Source organism: Symphodus melops, assembly GCF_947650265.1.
Source record: "Symphodus melops genome assembly, chromosome: 22".
Taxonomy (NCBI): domain Eukaryota; kingdom Metazoa; phylum Chordata; class Actinopteri; order Labriformes; family Labridae; genus Symphodus; species Symphodus melops.
This window is the reverse complement of record NC_136712.1, coordinates 5,159,975-5,180,791: the sequence shown is the minus strand read 5'-3', so window position 1 is coordinate 5,180,791 and position 20,817 is coordinate 5,159,975. Positions and strand designations below refer to the sequence as shown.

The window sequence follows — 20,817 nt, the reverse complement described above, 5'->3', positions numbered from 1 at the left end:
GCAGAGTAAATTCATTTGTATGTATCTTTGTCGTGACAGGACTATTTTATGCAAATCTGTCTGATTTTAATCCTAATCAGTCAGTGTTTGGTGTGTTTGTGTTCTCCCTGCAGACGACGGGTCGTATCAGCGAGATCAGCCCCCTCCTCCCCCTCCTCTCTGCTCTGCCTCCACATCCAATCCTCTGCTGGAGGATCGAAGAAAAAGCCACATCCCCGAGGAGTTCGCAGGACTCCTTCATGGATCTTCCCCTGCTTGTGAAACCCCTGACACGCCTTATCATCTTTACAACCCCAAACCTCGCAAATATGCCCCGGCAGACGTCCGAAGCAGCCTGCTGCAGAGCCCCGAGTTCAGCATCGTGATCGGGGGAGGCCCCGCGCAGGCCGCTTCCAAGACAGAGAGGGAGTCCTCGCCTCGAAGCAGTGCTCACGACCCGCAGAAGCCACAGGTGGTGTACAGGACTGTCTTTCACACACAGGTCAACCAGGACCAAGCCCAATCAAAAACCCACAAGCAGCCGGACCAGCCTCGAGGCTGGTCTACGCTGGGCCGCCCCCCTTCCTCTTACTCTGATCGAAACGGGGAAGTTCCAGAGTTGCGTGGCAACCACACAGGAGGTGTGCCCAAAGGCGCTGCATCAGGAGCTGGCTACGAAGAGAGGGCCTGCACCCTGGGGAGGATGAGGTCCATGCCCCGCAGCGTGTTAGACCTGCAGCTCTCCAAGTCTCTGTCCAAGTCTGATTCCAACCTGGTAGCTGTTTCTCCCATACAGGTCAGACTATGTCCACTCATATAATCCCTTCATTTGTATTTGCTTCTAAAAATGACTCTCTCCTTCTGTGATCAAAGCTTTTAACATGATTTATGAAGTAGAAACCAGCTAATGCTGCTGCATTATGAAGCCGAGTTCAAACTGGAAACTTCTTATCTGATAATGGCTCTCGCTTCTGAGGTGTTTATGTAAGAGGCCGAGAATGACACAACAGACTCTTTTAGTAGAAGTTAAGTTCAAAAGTTTCTCTTGATAAAAGTTAAGGTCAGCGCTGAAGTCCCAGCTAGCAAAGAAGCTACATGAATGTATTGTAAGTAATCTGTAGTATGAATTATGCAGCTGTGGAGGTAGTTAGCATCCTGCTGCATTATGCAGAGTCACTTCATAGCAAGGCAAGAAAACAGTCGAGCCAATTAGATAACTCCCTAATCTGGACCACAGGGCTCCCTGCTGTGACCCACAGCCTGTGAGACTTCTTCTTTTCATTATGAGTTAATAAATCATGAGTTAAATACATAGTCTGTTTGATGAAAAATGCCTTATTATAGATGAGCTTTGATTTACAGTGAACGGACTTGACTTTTCTTTCAACATTTTTAAAGTTTAAGGATCATGTAATCACTATTTTTTGGAGGCTGTTTTATTTGGTAAGAAAAAAAAAAACAACCAAAAAAAACGTGTTTTTAAACCCTTGACCAGGAGGAGCACAGCTGGGGGTCTGGGTCTCGTGGCCAGGGGCCTGGGAGTCCTAGCCCAGGAGAGGGGGCGAGTCCTGGGTCGAGACTGGAAAGAACACCGTCCTTCACTGCAGAGTGGGAAGAGGTAAGAGGAGATGTTCCAGAGACTTATGGATTTAGAATAAACTGTGGTATTAAAGGAGTCAAATTAACAGAAAATAAACATAAACATGTCATCTTTTTAGTACTGAGGCTTATCAGACTGTTTACAGTGAACCAGGTACAGAATGAAAACCAGTGGCCTATGAAGGGGCAACATAAAACCTATAAAAAATTATACCCTTTTTTCATCATTTCAAACAGTCCCCCTGTGGTCTTAATGAAACATCTGTGCTGTGCTTTGGTCAAAATATAATATAATATACTGAATCAAGCACCAGAGGAGGTTTGTAACCCTGTAGAAACCAGCTCTCTCAGAACGCTCCGTTTTGGTGTGTATGTCTCTTTAAATGCAAGAGACCCCCTGAGTTTTCCCGGTAGAGATCACTCCTCTGTAGAGACAATAAAAATGGCGGACCAGCGCAAAAGATATAAGATATATAAAAGAGAAAGCAGTTCATCTTATTGAGTGTCGAGGTCGGGGCTCAGTGCTGTGTTGCTGTGTGCTGTCTCAAAGCGTCTCTGACACAGACGTGACCCGCTGACTGGACACCGCTGTTCACTCTCATGCCTTTATAAACAATGAGGTCAAAGACGCATTAGCCTCTGCTCATTGGTTATCATTCACACAACACCCTCTTAAGGACACTGATGCTTCTGGGCCTGAAAGTTCAAGAAATCCAACAACCGTAAAGAACATCATGTTGGAATAATCAGGATGGTAATTAGTCTCTCTCTGTTTTTGAAATAATGCTAATGCAAGTACATTTCTGCGTGCTTGTCCGCATTTGCATGTGCGTGTTCATTAGGCACTCAACGTAGCCCATAACTTGCTGATGGTGATGAATTACCATATGGAATTTCCCATAATTCTTAGCAATTAAGGTGACCTTTCCTGTGTAATTGCATGCTCGGGGAGGATGAGATAAGATGGCTTCAGGGAAATAGTGGAGTGATACATATGGAGACGTCAGAAGACAAAAAAAAAAAAGACCCAGAAGTCGCTCTATTTGCAGCGCATGTTCAAGAAAGAGTTGCGATGTTAGCAAGAGGGAAATCACAAGGGACGTCCCACAGCAGACAACGATCTGAAGAGCTCCATTCTCTCATTAGCGCTACAGTACAGGATTAATTAAAGGTGTGTTGTGTGCCTTACAAATGTGTGCTTTAATCCGGCTTTAATTTAAAAAACTGCTGAAGTGTTCCACTTGAGTTGTTTGGATGTAAATTATCAGTCAGAAGGGAAGTATTTGTACAAAAGAATATGATCTCTTTACCATCAAATAATTATTTAACTGAACAAAACGACAGAATTTAGATGGATCACTTCAGTACATACTGTAACAAGCTTGTGTTGTACATTCTTTTCCACTGGTGTTTAAGCCACAAATCAGTTATTGACATCTGGTTGTGTGGACGCACAGAAGGGTTTTTTAAGTACCATGAAAATGATCAGTACTGACACTTTTAGTTGAAGCAAAGAAAATGCATCAGATAATGGAGAAGAGATGATGGCTGATCATCATCAGACTTATAGTGATATTTCAAGATCTCCAATGACCGAAGAAGATCCGAGTTTAAGTCAACCCAAATACTTATTTGAATCAAGAAATAGATGCTGCCGTGTTTAAGCATCAGCCCAATGAGCCACATGACCTCTACATGTTGCCGCCCAAGTGAAAGCTTACGTAACAAGCGGACTATTTCTGAAAGCCAAAAAAAAAACCACTCGGAAGATTACAAGAAGACCCAGTGTCCAGTTTTTGTATGAGTGGGTCTGCTACATCTGTTCTGCTCTGTAAATACTGGAGCACGCATGGAAGCTACAGAGCAACGGATTGGGGATGTTTGACTTGTAAAGTAATTGGCTAAGCTCGCAGCTTGGGGATTCAACCTTGTGACCGCAGTTGGCCACCCACATGCAATACTTGGTTGCCACGCAGGAATTTTTTATGCCAACAGAAATTGTAGCTGGCTGCAGCAGAACAAGTTGAGCTGGGCCTGTGGAGAGAGAAGAGTCTGTTACTGCAACTACATTGGCTTCTTCTTTTAAATCAATATACGCAGATCATTTTTCACGTTGAAGTGCTATTAACTAGTTGGATATAAATAGGTGATCAGTGTGCTGTGACATGCAGAAATGGATGTTCTAAGATAAGGTCACCTTCATGGTGTGCCAGCTTGTAAACACAGTTTGCTTTTGTCAGTGCCTGGCCCTTTAAACACTGGTCTCAACCGGCTCTCAGCCAGGCCAGATATGATGTGACCTGTGGTGAGCCAGCAGCCCTGACAGGTGGATGGATGTTCAGGTCTTATAGTTCAGTGGTTAGCAGCAGGTCCAGGGTCAGTGATCAGCGGTCGACAGCCAGCAGCCCGACACTAACGAACCAGCTCCCTTCAATCCAGCCTTCCCTTCATCTCTTCCCCCATTTTTCTTGAGTTTCACAATAACATCTCTCCCCCCCACCCCATCCCCCCCCCGCTCCTCCATGATTATCAATTCCCAGGGGAAAGACTGACATTCAGCGCGCTTGTTGCCGTAATGATCATGTTATGTGACACTTGAATCCAGAAATAGGGGTTAGCCTTATTACTGGGAAATGACTTTCCCCTTGCACTTGCTGAACGTCTCCCTCACTCTGCTTGTGTCTTTCTCCCTCATTTGTTCAGATTGACAAGATCATGAGCTCCATCGGGGCGGGAATAGGCAGCGGATTGGACGTCAAGGGCGACGCCACAGGTAAAGCAAACACAAGCACTTAGGATTATCCTGATTCTGGTTAAGTACAGAAGGATTTATTTCTTAGCGTCGCTGATCGTTATCGTAGATTATTGCAACATTGTACGCTGTAAGTTATATCCAAAACATTTCTCCTGTTTGCAAAATTCTGGCTAACCTTAATGGTCAAGGGCACTACTGCATACACCTTTAAATATGAACACAATAAACCTTGCTCAGTACAAAATTAAAAAACAATCCAGAGGAGTTATCTAGTTAAAAATGCTGTTTTTGGTTGATCATACCAGTTACAGTATGCTGCTTATTAACTTCCTGTTTATCAGTTAACCAGAGATCCTTCAAGGCAAGTTGTCTCCCAATTCCTGAGGATATTTTGATTAAATTAAGTTCTTCTATTTTTTTTTTCTGATGATTTATTGATATATATGTCCATTTAAGGCCACTAAAATCTAATATTGGTACTGTGTGTTGACTTATCACAGACCAATAGACATGTACTGTTGACCATAGATCAAGGGTAGACATTTCAAGAGGCGAGGAGTCCACGCAGGTGAAGAAGCAGTCAGAGAGTGCCTGTGGGATCTGGAGTGATATTAGAGAGATGAAACAGGTGAGGTTGTAAATCGTCTTTGATTGACAGGAAGTCCGTGAACAGGTCCTGTCGAGTCTATTGATTCATTACTGAGAGGAGAAACCCCAGGGAAAGAGGGGTGATGATTACGCTGTCAAACTTGCACTTAAAGTTTGTTTGTTGTTAGAACCGTGAGGAGGATTGGTAGCCAAACCTATGAAAATAAAACCGTAATTACAATCTAACCAGAATGTTCTCTCCGATTTTTTTTAAATGTGTGTGGGTGATTACGTTTGACGACTTTTTTTCCATCATATCCCTGTTTTTACCGGTTCTTCTCACCTGCTTACCATGAAGTCCTTCTTTGTGTTGTACACTCCCCGCACATCTCTCTCTCTCTCTCTCTCGCTCGCTCTCTCTCTCTCTCCTCCCCCCCCCACCCACCCTCCCGGCATAAACACCCCCATACTCCAGCTCCTGGTCTCCCCACCCCTCCTCCTTCTCTCTTTTCATCCATAAGAGGAAAGCCTCAGCTAACCATGGTTACCACAGGGAGAGATCCTGTTTGTGCCAAAGATGCTTCCCCGCAACCAACTCACACATAAACACTTCATACAGCTGCGTCTGCATGCGCCCTCAGAGTGGTGCGTGTGTGTATGTGTGTGTGGGACAGAGCGAGAAAGAGTGGGAGGGATCTTGGCTTCTTGCAGACAAAGACACTGAAGCTGTTGTGATGGCTATTATCAGCGGTGCGAGGCAGATATATGTAGAGGGAGCAGGGTCACAATCGGCACCCTGACAGAAGACGGAGACGAAAGGTAGCCTGAGAGGAGAGGGCGAGAGAGGGAATGAGGGAGGAGAAGCAGCGCTCAGAGAGAGCGAGAGAAGAGAGAGAGAGGGAGAGGGAGAGAGAGGAGGCTGCAGGAGCATACAGATGAGAGTGGGAGTACTTGATAAAGAGAAATCTACAGCGCATGCAGCTCTCGCTCTTTCTCTCTCCCTCCCTCTCTCTCTCTCTCTCTCTCTCTCTCTCTCTCTCTTTTACACACACACTTGCATACACACACGCGGTAGAGAGCAGCCAAGCGAGCGCAACAGCTGAAAAAGAAAGCGGCTGCTCTGCTGTGCGCGACAAACACACAGCTGCTTTCCGCTTGCGGATCTATACCTCCAGTCTTCTCCAGCAGCCATGGCTGGCAGGATTTAACCCCAGGACAGAAGCTCTTTTCTGGATACAACTTCAGACTTCCTGCTTTTCATCCTCCCATCAGGCTGGATTCAAAGGAAACATCTGGACGCCTCTTCTTTACCTGCTTGCACCCTCGCATGTTGACCCCCTCCTTCCTCGCCATGCCTTTAGACTAGCCTCCCACCACCTCCTTCTCTTTTCCCTCTTCTTACCTGCATCCCCTCTTTTCTTCTCCCCCCCTCCCTCCCTCCCTCCCTCCTCCCCCCCCCTACCCCCTCCCTCCCCTAATTCTCTCCCCTCTCTGGCTGCCTTGCCAAAAGACTCCCCAAAAGCATGGCGGGCTCTTTCGACAGCCACTTTGCCCGCCAGAACATGATGTGGCAGTGCCAGCTTTCTCAGCCGGACTGCCGCTGCTACCGCGTGGACGGCTACTCCCTACTGAAACGTTTGCCCCTCCACCCCCTCATAGGTCCCCGCTGCCCTCTGCAGTCCGTGGGCCAGTGGCTCGACTCAATCGGCCTGGTCCAGTATGAGAACCACCTGCTGGCCAACGGATTCGACAACGTCCAGTTTATGGTGAGTGAGTTTTTTTTTCTCAGGTGTTTTGAGGTTAAAGAAAAAGGACAAAAAGGCATCTTTAAGTTTTTGATCCATTTCTTTTTCCTTTTCCTTCCTTTCTTTGTCTTTGCTGTGGCTCTTTACCGATGCTTTAAATGCAATCTCTTCTTTCTGTTTGTCCACCTCCCACTGAGCTCTCTCTGCTCCCCTAGGTGCAGCTCATCATCTCTAATCATCTTCTTTGCAGTGATTAGCGTGTCTAGTCTTTCTCTTTCTACTCTGATTTCTTTATCTCATTAGATTTCCGCCTCTTTGCATCGTTTTCGCTCTCCGTCTTTCTCTCCCATCGTCCCTGCCTCTCCCAAATGATGCCATGTGAGGTCCTCCTACGCACAGAAATCCTACGCCACATCTCCAGCATCAAGCTTGCAGACATACATGCACTCAACTCACTTATAATGCAACAGAGAAAAACAGCTTGGTTCGTAGTTTTGAACCTTGTCTTCAACAGTAACGCACACTGGAATTAAACCACCTGTAGCCCGTGCATTTGGAAGAGCCTGAATCTCTCTTTTATCTGTCGTTCCCTTCATCCTCAGTGACGTACAGAGATTCACACTGGGTCACTTTGCAGCCAGAAAATCTTTTGATGTTTGTGTGGGTGTGCTGGTAGGAGTTTACAGCAACAGGAAAATAGAAGGTGGATGGATAATGAACGAGCAGAAAGAGCTGAAGAGAAGTGATGAACGCAAATAGAGAGAAACTGCAGCAGAGGCAGAAAGCGAGGAGACAGACTGCACAGGAGCAGAGAGATGCTGACTGGAGGAGTTTCTATGGAGTATAAGATCGTCTCTGTTAGGTAACAAGGTCGCATCTCAGAGAGATGTTTTGATGGTTATTCCAAATGGTTTTAAAGCCAACAAGACAAAAGTACAAGAACATCTCATGAGATAGTAGAAGAGAGTGAGTTTTTAACGTCTGTGTTGCTTTACAAGCTTCTTTAATGAACCAAATCCATCTGACCGTCAGTCAGGCTAACGCTAACAAATATTCAGCCCTTTAGCACAACTAAAGTTACAGACCTGCAGATATACTATGTGATATTTAGTGATTATAGACACTGGTTATGAAATCAGTGTCCCAGTGCATATCATTTTAATTAGAATTCAAAGAAGATAGCATTAGCTTGTTAGCCTCAGAGGCGACATTTTGGGTGATTAAGTGGATAGCCTTGACGCTTGATGTGAACGCACCCCGACGCTTTCTGAGGGGCGGATTGAGATCCCTCAGCTCAGACCACATACAGAGGATGCACGCCATGGTCAGAGTTGGTTTGCTTGTGCAAACGCTCCTGCGTGCTGTAAAGGAGATGCATTAAGAATTATGAAACGGGTGGGTGCTTATTTGTATGTCAGAAAGACAAGTGAGTTCTGATCTCAAGCAGTCAATGCAGACGAAGTGTTAATGCAATGTGTAAACGAGTAAAGTTAGCCTACCTAAGTCCTCCATTTTCAGATGCTATATCCAGAGCTTTCACTTCAGATCTTCAGCTTTTGTGTGTTTCTTCTTTCTTTCTTTTTTTATGTAAAAACCTGCCTCAACTCAAACTCTATGACAAAACCCACAATGTTGAAATCCTTCTATACGTCACATCCAATGAGAGACAGCTATAGGTATGCCAAGAAGACTTCCAGGTCAGAGGATGCAGTTTCATGTCCTTTCTGACCGACCAATAACAGTTTGAGGCTTTTCTATGTCAATATCTAAGTGTGTAAAATGTGTGTGTGTGTGTGTGTGCGTGTGTGTGTGTGTGTGTGCGTGTGTGTGTGTGTGCGTGCGTGTGTGTGTGTGTTCTGGTCCTCTGCTCAGTGTGACCTGCATCTAATCGTTTGGTTGCTCTGGCAACAAGGAAATCACAGAATCTCTCCGTTTCTTTTTTTAGTGCGTTTCTCCCACACGTGGTCAGTGTGTGTCTCTGTTTTCAGTCACAAGTGTTTGACTTAGACCAATGAATTGATTTTGGCCAATGAGGAAACTTGCCATTTTTTTCTGTGCATTTTGTGTGTCGTGAATGACAGAATAACACTCTTTGCTTGTCAACATTAAAACATCTCAGATCTCTGCAGAAGTTAATTGAAATGTTCCACGTGAGCCACTGTGACGGACACATCATGCAAACCTCAGCAGGACTCTCTCCTGCTTCCTTCCCTCGCCTTCACATTTGAGGTCCTCTTCGTTATTCCATCCTATTTCTCCTTATCTAAGCATGATGTGTGATTTAGGTAGAACATGTTGCCAGAGTGATTTAGTAAGACCTCAAATGGATGCATTAAAAAGCACATGGTTTTAAACAGTTACTGATATCAAAACAACAAAGAACAGGGAGAAAGAGAATCACAGCCAAAAAAAACAAATACTGAAAAGAGCTGAGATTTGAAAAGCTGAGAAAACATCAATGTGACTTCAAAGTCCCTTTTGTGACTGGGTCTGTCTCTCTGGCTCTCTTCTCTGTGTAAAGTTTTTCTTCTGGAGTCCCTCTTGCTGAGTGGAGTTTTTAACCTCTGTTTTCTTTTTTGTGACTAAAGAGAAGGAAAGTGAATCTTTCGAGACCTTGGAAAAGCTCTTGGTGGCAGACAAATGGGTATTAATGCAGTTGAGGTGCAGACCACAGGGAGTAGATCAGTGTTTGCAGCGCTCTGTTTGATTACAGATTCAAGGAGAGGTTTGGGTCACATTTATTTCAGCCACACTCAATGGGAAAATCGAGTTAAAAGGCAGATTCAACCCTTAAACAAGTCTGTGCAATAGAAAATGAAAGATTTTTTTTTCATCTTAGGGCCGGTTCAAGTTGGACTGATTGGTTTTGCAAATGAATTTGACCTTAAGTCAGATCTGTAGGCTGCCTGTTCTTTGCAGGAATATATGCAGCCATGCACTTATCAACATGGACCAATCCACCATCAACATTTACTACTAATGGGGGTCATTCCAGGGGGTGTGTCCACTCACCTTTACCAGCCAGTAGAGGACAAGCGCTGCAAGACTGATGGACTAACAGCAATGGGGCGGACTGGTTGTTATGGTGACGATGTTAGATATGAAGGACACTGGATAGAAACCAATCATGCAGCTTTTAAATGACTGTATACACATGCTTATGTATTAAAATGAGAGAGAGGGGGAGAGTGGAAGTGAATAAATGAATGAAGGACATAAAGAGACACTTTATCTAGTGAGTGTACACATGAAGCTCAAACAGCATGACACTGACTGCAGCCGAACACAAAAAAAGGAGCATTTGATGCCAATCAGCTTTTAAACAAACATTGTAAAAACAATGACTCAAGTCAGTTTTCTATCCAGACAGCTAACTAGCTAGTTGGCTGTAGGTCAGGCCAAAGACGTAAGGCAGAGTTTTAAAGGTTTTAAACTAACAATGATGAGAAATAACACAGAGCAACATAAACTATAACTTCAAGTTTTATTTCTTGCAATTCAAAGAACGTAACTCTAATAATAATCACTATCTGTCTCATTAGCTGCTAAATGCTTCACTTAGTTCACAAGCTAGTCAGTAGCCTTGCCCGTTCTCGTTTGGTGTTATGCAGATAAAGTACCATGAGCGAATACGTGCCATTGTGTTCATAAAAACTTCAATAAATTCTGCTTGAAGGAGCCGAGATCAATATCTTTTTATCGATCTGTATTTAGAATCATATTTGGGACAACCAGCAAATGTTAGCCTCATGATAATTGTCGTCACATTTAAGCTAGTGTAAGGTTTTCTTTGATGACCAGGTAGTTACCATCTTTGCAACATGCTTATAAAAAGCCTTTTCTTTGAAAGCTGTTGACTCCTCGGACAGGAAACAATCTGAGATCAGGGAGACTGAACCAAAACACAAGAAACATTTGTATTTGTGTAATTTTGACTGTGTGCAAAGAAGATATTACCCAATATCTGGTGCCCGGGATTTTTGTTTCCATGGTAGTGGAAATAAATAGTGATGATGTTTGATTTAAGTTTCAAATTCTGTTGACGACCTTAAAGGCAACATGTGTTCTTTCAAATGCATCCAATCAAAGGAAAAATATTGCCTGTGATTCAAAGCCGCTTGTCAAGTTTGTGCGTGTTCAGAATCACTTAAGGGTTGATGCTCTGCATCTTTATGAGACAAATGTGTAGCAAAGAGCCCATTCACCTTGGTTAGTCCTCAGACGGCAGGCAAACTGTCCCTGTTAACACTCATCATTACCCTCAAACATGCACACCCTCCTCACGACACAACACGCAAGACTCCCCAGGAGCGTGACCAGAATGTGGAAGGAAATATTTCAGAACCTCTCCTGGAGCAAAAGGTGAAAGTATAGGTGCAAAGCTCTTTCACCATCCTGTTTATTTGGTTTCCTTTCAGCAAAGTGACATAAAGTAAAGTTAGAAGCTGGTTTATGAAGACACAGCAGGGTTAGTCTGTAGATGAAATCACAAATATATTGGGGCACAAAGCCAGATAGATAACAGAAATGAAGAGATAACCTTCGATGCGGTGTGGCAGGAAGCAAAGGAACTGGAGCTGATAAGAATCAGACAGGGGAAATTAATTTGACCCAACTGTTCCCCAGACAGAGGAAACAACACTATTTGAAATGAAATATTGTTTGTATCCATATTCCTTTTAAGAGGGACGTCTAATCTGCCTCATAGAAGACTTAATTATACAGGGAGAGAAATTCATGAGCATCACACTGCCAAGAAGTTAGAGAAACTTACGACACTGCCTTTGCACGTATGCCAAAAAAAGATAAATGCAACACTAACAACTTTGAAAAGAATCAGAAATGAATTTAGATAAGGGACTAAAAGAGCAGACGAGGACAGAGAACAGATGAAGAGTTAGGCAGACGAGAACGATTTCTAAAGGGGAAAAAAAGGGGCGAGGGATGAATACATGCGAATGGAGAAGAGACTCAGTAAGCCACGGGTGATTTGTAGTGCTTCTCTAAGCTTGTTGGGGTTGATAATGGCCTTCACTTCTATCTCTGAGTATAAACTTTGGTCTCCTCTCTAGTATTGCCTCAACCCCCCTGCCGCTCTGCTTGAATTTTAATTCCCGTCACCCCGAGCTTTGTGACCCTCTGGAGAGGGATATGGACGTGTTATTGACTGTATGGCAGCTTCCCCCCTCAGGTAAAAGAGATCATTAGTGTTCATTCAAGTGTTGATGAACACACAGGCAAGATGCAATAATAGTGATTTCTTTGATACAACAAGTAATGTATCAGATATCGAGAGGGGAAAGAGTCATTAATCCTCAGTCGAGTGATATTGATAAGTCCGTAGTATATTTATCCCCTGATCCATCATCTGCATCGAGAGGTGGCAGATATGGGACAAGCATAATGTTACGACACAAAGGGAAACAAGATAAGACAGGTTTGGAGAAAGAACAAACGAACGTGAAGGAACTCTATCTCTTTCTGTCAGGATCTCAACGGGGAGCAATTAGTCATGTCTCTGGATCCCCCCCTCTACTCCACGATTCATTACTCTGCTCTGAAGTTGTAGCGTGGTTACTCTGGGCTCTATTAATCAGCCTGGGAGCTGATCTATGAGCTGCACTCTTCTCACAGGCCCCCGGTCGGCTTTCAGGTTGGTGAAGAGAATAAGGAAGGAATACGTTTAGCCACGGGATCAGTCCAAGTCAGCTGCTGCCTCAGGATTCACAGACAGTGCAGGGGCACACTAATAGAGCCCTGGAGAGGTCTTTTCTAATAAGTCTGCACCAGCAGCGCTCCGTTTCAAGGGGATTTCCTGTCCAAAGTTTGGAGAGATTTTCAACTTTCATTTATCAATACAGCAACCGCCCTTGATTGGCTTCGAAAACAGCCCTGAAGAAGCCAATGGGTGACATCAATCAGGCTTCGTCCATGTTTATTTACAGTCTATGATCATAACTAATTTAGGTTCCTCTAAGTGTATGTACATCAATGAATGGTTGAGACATACGTAATTAACAAAAGCAAACATGACCGTGAGGAGTCATGAGGAAGTGTCATGGAAAGTCAAATCGATATGTGGCCTCAGCGATGAGATAGTTATGTCATACAATCAGGAGGACAATGTAGTGTCTTGTATTGATATTTTTTGCCACCCCTATCTCTGTTGGTTTCACAACTGAGTGTGAAGATTTCCATATTTTCTTTGAACATGCAAAGGATCCAAACGACTCCCTGCGGTAGATTTTCTTTATAACTTCTTTTTCCAACCTTGTTTGAAAATGAAACGTAGGAAGTGTTCAGTACAGAAGCACAATCTTCAGGACAAGTTCCCATCAACTCAAGATGTGGTGACAAGTTCAGCTTTGGGAATTACCTGACATTTCCCTTCTCCTGACTCCCATGTTGGATATTTTAGCTTCTTGTCAAGTTATGACCGTTTTGTAGACTGGGCCAGTTCTCGTCATTAGAGTCATTAGTGTCTGGGAATGAAGAAAGCTTAGCCTTACAGATCCGCAGTCTTAAATGTAAAGCCACTCGAACACAGATTGCTCCTTCTGGGAGCTGCGGTGAAAATCGCCTCCTATCTAGAATTAAAATGTCACAGCCTCAGAGGTCTTTTTTTCGAAGGTACGAGGGCCTCAGAGTCGACTCAGGAGGAGAGTTAAAGAATAAAAAAGCACAGGTCTGATTTCTACCTGCATTTACTGTGGTGTCTCCTCGATGTTTGTCAGTGTTATTAGTCTGACAGGAGGGAGATGTGGACGGACTGACAGGAGTAAAACTTCTGTCTGACTGTATTTTTAAATTATTTTTGGCTGAGATCTTTCTCGATGCACACCACGTCTCATCCATCCTCCCATTATCTGTCTGTAGGCACACTTTCTTATTCTAACTCTCAGGAGGGGGGAGACTGATAGATCTCTTTAGGTGTCCCATTGGATTCATTACAGGTGAAACTCTGAATGACAGCCGTACAGACAGTCTTTTGTGTTTGTTTCCTGACACCTTCTCTTCTAAGTTATTTTTCTTTTTGATGCCTCGTTCTTTTGACCTGCACACGCTGTTGCATTGTTAGATTCTGCAGAAATACTAACATAGCTGTTTTCTTTTCTTCTGCAGGGCAGCAATGTGGTGGAGGACCAGGACCTGCTGGAGATCGGCATTCTTAACTCGGCCCACAGACAGCGCCTCCTGCAGGCCATACGGCTGCTGCCTAGGGTGAGAACTGCAACTAATCAATACCCTGAGAGAATGTGAAATAAATCTCAGCTTTCCATTCTCATGCACGAGATAAAAGGTCTCATGAAAGTGAAAGCTGTCATACATTTAAAAAAAACAACAAAAAAAAGGATTTTATTCCAGTTTCAGATAGTCAACAAAGTGCTGATCATTCAGCTGCAGCCACGTTTGTTTGTCCAAATCTCCATCTGTGAGATCCTCTCTGGATGGCTGGATTTTTCTGTGCATGTTGTGCACAGTACTTAAACAATGTGCCAATCAGTTAGGGATTCAGGAAAACATGCACTAAGCTACAGAGCACAGCGTCCAATCCTCATCGAGATCAGTGATGCAAGAAACTGCTCACACAGAGCTGCGTCTTCTGTAGTGACGTGCATCTGTGACACTCGGATATAAAAAATACAGAGACTTTGGCTTGGAAGCCAACGGCTGCTTTAAAAGTAGCAAATGGTTTATAAATGATATAAAGATGACTTACATGCTTATATAAAAGTTTGTGCAATGTCAAATGTCTGTATATGTGTGTGTGTGTGTATGTGTGTGTGCAAGTCTAAAAAGAAAGATCAAAGGTGTGTGGCAGCATGGAGAGAGAGCCAAAAAAAAAAAAAAAGGAGTCTGCAAAAAAAGAGGATGGAGAGCTCAGAGAAAAGCTGGTTTTATTCAAACACCCCACTAACTTTGATCTTCAGTCAGCACTCTCCTTTTCTCACCCTCCTTTAACTTTCCAAAACACCCTCTAAGATGTCAACCTCTAACTTGAGTCAGCCCTCACACATGCAGGCTAACATGCTTAGCTTAAAGGTGCGGCGTTTGTCTGAAGAGCTGTAAACTCTCTGAAGCTGTTTTGGCTGTCGGAATAAAAGTGAATGAATGATGAGTTGTCTGCCCCACTATTTTGACTTTTTCTCTAAAGTTAGGCTTGTGTGCTCTTACTACAAAAATGTGTGTGTGTGTGTGTGTGTGATTTAAATGTAGCATGTCGTCGTAAAGTTGTGCCCTACTTTTAAAAGAATGTGTAGCTTCCAAGCTGTGTCCTCGTGCATCCTTCTGAACTGGTGAAGTATTCACCATATATATTCATATGGCCTTACATTTTTAATGGACCTCATGTTTAAACCAGGCTGTCGCATCATATTGAAGACAGAAAATCGGGGGAAAAAAGTGCCTCACATCAAATATAGTATAAATAAACTGGATTCACACAGCTGCCCTGTTATATAAGGATTCAGCTGTAACATAGTTGGCATTTGTACACAGTGTACCTAATGATCCCAGCTGCTCTGTGCAATAAAGCTCCAGGTTAATAAAAGTGCAGCATATGGGTGGGGAAATAAAGACAACACATCTATCCATACATTGATGAAAGTAGGTCATAAAACCTGCAGAGCATTGATCGTGACGAGATGTCCGCAACTTTCAAAGTCTTACGAAGAACGACCAAAAAGAAGCCGGGAAGCGCAGAGGAGCCCTCTCCCTGATTGTCCTGCGTTCTGTCTGTCCTGAAGGTGCGACCTGTCGGCTACGATGGGAACAACCCCACGTCGGTGGCCGAGTGGCTGGAGTCGTTGGAGCTCGGCGACTACACAAAGTCTTTCCTTATCAACGGTTACACATCCATGGAGCTGGTCAAGAAGATCTGGGAGATCGAGCTCATCAATGTAAGTCGACCGTTTATTTCCTCTTCCGTCTTTGATGTGCACGCGTCCAAATGATTCCCTCTAAACGAAAAGCTCCATGACATTACATCTGTTTGTCATTGCCAACAAATCCCTTTAAAAAAACACAGCATATAAAAAAACTTACTATATTTCATTACTATGTGCAGCAAGCCACCATTGTCGTTCATATTTTTAAAAAAATAAATCGACAAAGGAGACTCACTGTGGCTTTGGGTGACGTCCTACATTTCTGAGCCCAGTCTGGTTGCTGTATAAGGAATCAAAAATGAATAAATCAATAGCTGAAAATAATCTCCAGCAACAGCTCAACAGTAACTGCTCTGCCTGGATGCTTTAAGAAATGACTGACCTTTATTTAAAACACTGATACCAAATATGTTCCCTCTTTTTTTAAATAGAATATTTCACATAATATTTACATGATATGACATGTTTTGATGTAACCACAGCACATCATGGTGGTTGTTACTGTATTTCATGGTAAAAGGGAGAGGATTGTAAAAGACACTGGGATCCAGCAGCCAGCAAAAAGACTGACATACACTATTGGGTTGCATTATGGGAAATGTAGTGTTCCAGGGTTTATTGGGTTATTGAGTCCAACCCAGGACAAAAAGTTGGGATACTCTTCTGCTTTTATAACGATCAGTATTTTAAAATGATTCTCTGATCTCTGTCCTGACTTTCTGAAATTGAAAAACAAAATGAATTCTTGTTCACCGTAAAAAGCAACAAGCTCTGGGTTGAGTGACTCTAAAAGTATTCAGACCCAAACTCATCTGTTGTTTTTTGCTGCTGTTTGGAGGGGTTTGTTGGCGTAAATCAAAAAAAAGGGAATAACACTACATGTACCCTTTAAGAAAGAAGTTCTGATTTAAAGGACACATCAAGAATCCTCCCGTCAGATTTGATTTTGTAGAGTGAACCGTCTTCTTCTCTTCAAATTTTTTTTAATCAAGCAACGCCGTCTTTCAGTGATACAGCGATCCCTCCTGTGTCCCCACAAAACAGTTGTATCTTTTATTTTGGAATACATTTTATAGACGTGATAAACATCTTCAAGCAGTGAAAATAACTTTGAAGCTCTTTGTATATATTTTGGACTGAGGTGACTCAGCTGGGTGCTTGTTCCTTTGTTGTCCTCTCTCACCATGATGACAGGCCCGATCTGTTTCTGCAGCTCGATTTATCACATCAGATATACATCACACACACACACACACACACACTTTGTGCATTTGGCTACATATCAGAAAAAGTCTGAAGTGGATGTGAAAGTTTCTTCAGTAGGAGCCATGCTGAGGCCGTACTGTGAAGAATGCAGCTCAGGCATTTCTGCTCATTACTGAGCAATGTGTGCTCTGAATACAAACATGAGGGAGGAGATTATATCATAACCTATCAGCATCTTTTACTTGATTTCATTTCTTGCCATAAAAGCTCGACACCTTGAGATTTTGTGGTTTCCGTATTTGCAGGTTGATCGTTTGCAGCCGGGTTCTCTCGATTGAATTCTCTCCTTCTGTAAATATCAGGAGAGGCGGACGTTAACGAGGTTTGACATTTGAGCTCCGATGTTGTCACAAGAAGCCGAGGTTTATGATTCGATTTTTTTTTTTTTTTTTTTAGCAGCGTGAAATCTTCAGTGGAGTCTGGATTCGCTGCGTTCTGATCTCATTGCAGTGATTTGCCCCTTTGAAATCACGCAGGATGGCTGAGGGTGCTCGATGTGAGCCCGAGAGTTTTTCTTTCCCATCGGAGGATAAAGTGATAAAGTGATGAGTGATCAGCTGGAGGAGGTGGAGAGGGAGTTATATAAGCATGTGGGATGCAAGATGTTTCACAGCGCTGGGGATGCCACCCACATGCTGTGCTTGTGTGTGTGTGTGTGTGTGTGTGTGTGTGTGTGTGTGTGTGTATGTGTGTGTTCCTGGATGCATATGTGAGAGGTAGAAGGTGTAAAATGGTTTAAATGTGCCATTTTCAAACAAACAAATGGCACACTGTACATCAACGTCATCTCAGTTCTAGAAAACCGAAACGCCTTTGACTCGGCTTCGTGAACATGTGGAGTATTTGATGCTTTTACAAAATAATCCGACCTGCATGTGCATGAACTTTGAAAATACTGCATGTTGTGATTTCACTCTCGAACCAATTTAATACCCGACACACTTGAGCGTCGCCTCACTGCAGTGCTGTCTGAAGCCACAAGAGGCCGCTAAAGGTAACCAGGCAACACATCACCTCCACGTTTCATTATAACTGGATGAGGACAGGGACACACTTCATGCTCAGTTCAAGATTAAAAGCACTTGAGCAGCCTTAAAAGTCACGGACAAACATGAATGAAAATCACAGAGATCTTGAAAGCAGCTTGCACGTGTGCCCAAACATGCATTAAAAGAGCTTTTTTTCCCTACTGTATTTCTGTAGAACTCGGTCCCAGAAACACATCAAGGAATCATCCGAGGAAACTATATGCAAGTCATAAGACTAATAATATAAAGTTACCCACACGCCCCCCAGAGACTTCTCGGAGGTGGAAGAGTTTTGACATATTTCCTGATTTCAGACAGATCTCATGACGGTCTGTGTGAAAGGGTGAATGTTGTTTGTGTCTGCTGCGCAAGCTGCTCTGATGACTGTGTGCCCCTGCAGCTGTATGCTGTCTCTGTCATTGTGGGGGGGGGGGGGGGGGGGGGGGGGACAATGAGTCGAAAAAGAATTTGGCTGCTTTCATGTAATCACTAGATTATCGCTACGGGCAACAGATGCTGTTGTGTCCAGGGAGACGAGGGCGGAGCGTTAAGCCCTTTATGAACATTTTTACAAAATTTGAAGTGTGTATACAAGTGTGTGTGTGTGTGTGTGTGTGTGTGTGTGTGTGTGTTTCCTTTTACTGGGCACATATGTGCTGTCCTGCTGCTGTGGGATTGGAGGAGAATCTCAAAACACCTTTTAATCCTGCTCGTCCACATTTACACACACACACACACACACACACACACACACACACACACACAGAGTTTTAACTGTGGAAATAAATCAAATATACCGCCACTGATTCCTCTTCATGTTTGAGTCGCTCTTCAGATTGTAAACTGTGTGAGAGAGAAGCCGTTTTTAAAGCGTGTCGCTCCTCAGCGAGCCCCTCATTTACCCCCGCTGAACTCAAACTCATCCGGGCGAGCTGCGTCAGGTACTTTAAACGACGAGACAGAAAGTCTCTATCAAGCCTGCTTTTAATATCTCAAGTCTCCTGGTAAAAGCTGACAGCTCGTCTCCAGACTAATTTACTGTCATAAGCTGTGAAGCCCTGAGACTCAACAGGGTAAAGACTTGTTTGGGATTTTAGCTTGATGTGCTTGGTGAATATTTTACACTTTATATATGGGCTTTATTTAGAGCAGGACGATTTAAAAGAACTACATCAGGAATTGAACCTCATTCATGGATATATTTACAGGTAAGAACGTCTCTGAAGGCCTTTGAAAGTATCTCTCTTTTATAACCTTAAATCAGTTATTTAGCAGCAACATAACCTTAAAGTTATCCATCAAGGGATTACGGTGAATGCTTCAGATAAAATGTTTTAATTAAGTCTGAAGATGAGCCTGAAAGAATTCTTTTTTTCTATCAGGCTGTCGGTTTTATTGCATCTTGTGTGTTTTAGGCAGATAGATGGATCCTCTCATGTCCTCACATACGTTTCCCTGCAGTGACGTGAGCTGCACACACACACATCCCGTCGACATCCACATGGTGGTGCTGCTGCCTCTGACTTCCGTCAGACCGCCTCGTTTTTGAGAAAAAGTGAAGTACAAAACTGCTGCATCAAGGCTGCAAATTGCTCTCATTTCAGGAGAGTCCTCAGAGAGGCTGTGAGCGAGGCAATTAGAAATGGATTTCATTTTGGAAAGCCACGTTCACGGCGGTGGAGTGCAGATAGTCTCCGGTCCTCAAGGAACAATTCCCTTAATGTCTTCTAGACGAGTGGCCCTGATATCACAGAGGAGGCCGTCTCAGATGTGTGTGTGTGTGTGTGTGTGTGTGTGTGTGTGTGTGTGTGTGTGTGTGTGTGTGTGCGTGTGTGGTTTGGAGAGGGTGGTTGGGAAGGTCAAAGGTGTTTGTCTACATTTGAGTTTTTCACATAGTCATTCAGTTGTTGCTGTTGTTGATAAAGGTTGATGAAATAGCAAATGATCAAATTGTTGCCATAGCAACAGATGCGTCAAATTTAAGAGCAGTTCATTATTGAAATAACCAGACAGGAATCACAGTTGTGTGTTAATCCAGGTTGACAGGATTCTTCATCTTTTCCGTGCAGGACTGCGGTGAGTTAGTTTGGACTGATACAATCGCGTCCGTCCTGTTTGCCTCCTGGCTGTAAAGTAATCGATTACTTCTTGTACAGCTTTACTCAGGCTCCATCTGACTTTTCTCGCTCTCTTATTAAAGTTCATTAAGTTCCAAGAAAACGCCACACGCGCATTGGAACGTCAGAATCCCGTAACTCTGAGACAGGATGAGTCTCAAACGTGCCGGTCTGTCGTGTGAAGGGCCTGTCGGCGTGTGTTCACCGTGTGCTCACGTAGAGATGTCTATGTGATTAACTTACAGGACCTGACATGTACCTGCATTCCCTGCTTTCACAGCATGCAGCTACAAAAGGGGAAAACACACACACACACACACACACACACACACACACACACACACACACACACACACTGAAAAACTGTACAAGGGGTTCATATTTGAATTGAGGACAGTTACAGGAGTTGAGCCTTTCTTCTACTGCTTGTTCTCTGTTGCCATGACGGCTACTAGTTACCATAGAGACTAGAGATATGTGCACTAAGTAGTAAATGAAACGTGTGCTGGATTGCTTTTCTTCCAAAAAAAAAAAAAACCCTCCTGAATTGTGCGTGTGTGTGTGCGCGCCATGTTCCTGTGCTTATCACCTTCTTTGTCACCTCTCCAAATGGGGCAGATTGTCTCACATCCCAACACCAGATGGTTCCTGCCTTCTTTAGACACTGCAGGATTAGGCCCTGTGCATTATACAAAAACGCACACACACACACACACACACACACAAGTCCATACTGTCGTTCATCATAACTCCATCCGAGGTCCACATCAAAGAGACGCTGAGGTGAGGCGTTGAAATGTGCGAGGGTGATAGGTTTTCTGTCCACACGCAGTCCGTGTGAAAAGAGAGTGA

At 43.6% G+C, this 20,817-nt stretch overlaps 1 protein-coding gene across 3 annotated transcripts in view; it reads left to right on the top strand.

Annotated features, from left to right (window-relative positions):
- The window catches only part of anks1b (ankyrin repeat and sterile alpha motif domain containing 1B), a 183,902-nt gene that overhangs the window by 129,194 nt on the left and 33,891 nt on the right, over nucleotides 1–20,817 (top strand). For all 3 annotated transcript variants that reach the window (XM_079335793.1, XM_079335792.1, XM_079335795.1), the window contains 6 exons: nucleotides 114–775; nucleotides 1,475–1,597; nucleotides 4,282–4,351; nucleotides 6,581–6,687; nucleotides 13,789–13,887; nucleotides 15,414–15,566. In XM_079335793.1, the coding sequence (XP_079191919.1) occupies nucleotides 114–775; nucleotides 1,475–1,597; nucleotides 4,282–4,351; nucleotides 6,581–6,687; nucleotides 13,789–13,887; nucleotides 15,414–15,566 (1,214 nt within the window). The remainder of the gene's footprint in view (nucleotides 1–113; nucleotides 776–1,474; nucleotides 1,598–4,281; nucleotides 4,352–6,580; nucleotides 6,688–13,788; nucleotides 13,888–15,413; nucleotides 15,567–20,817) is intronic.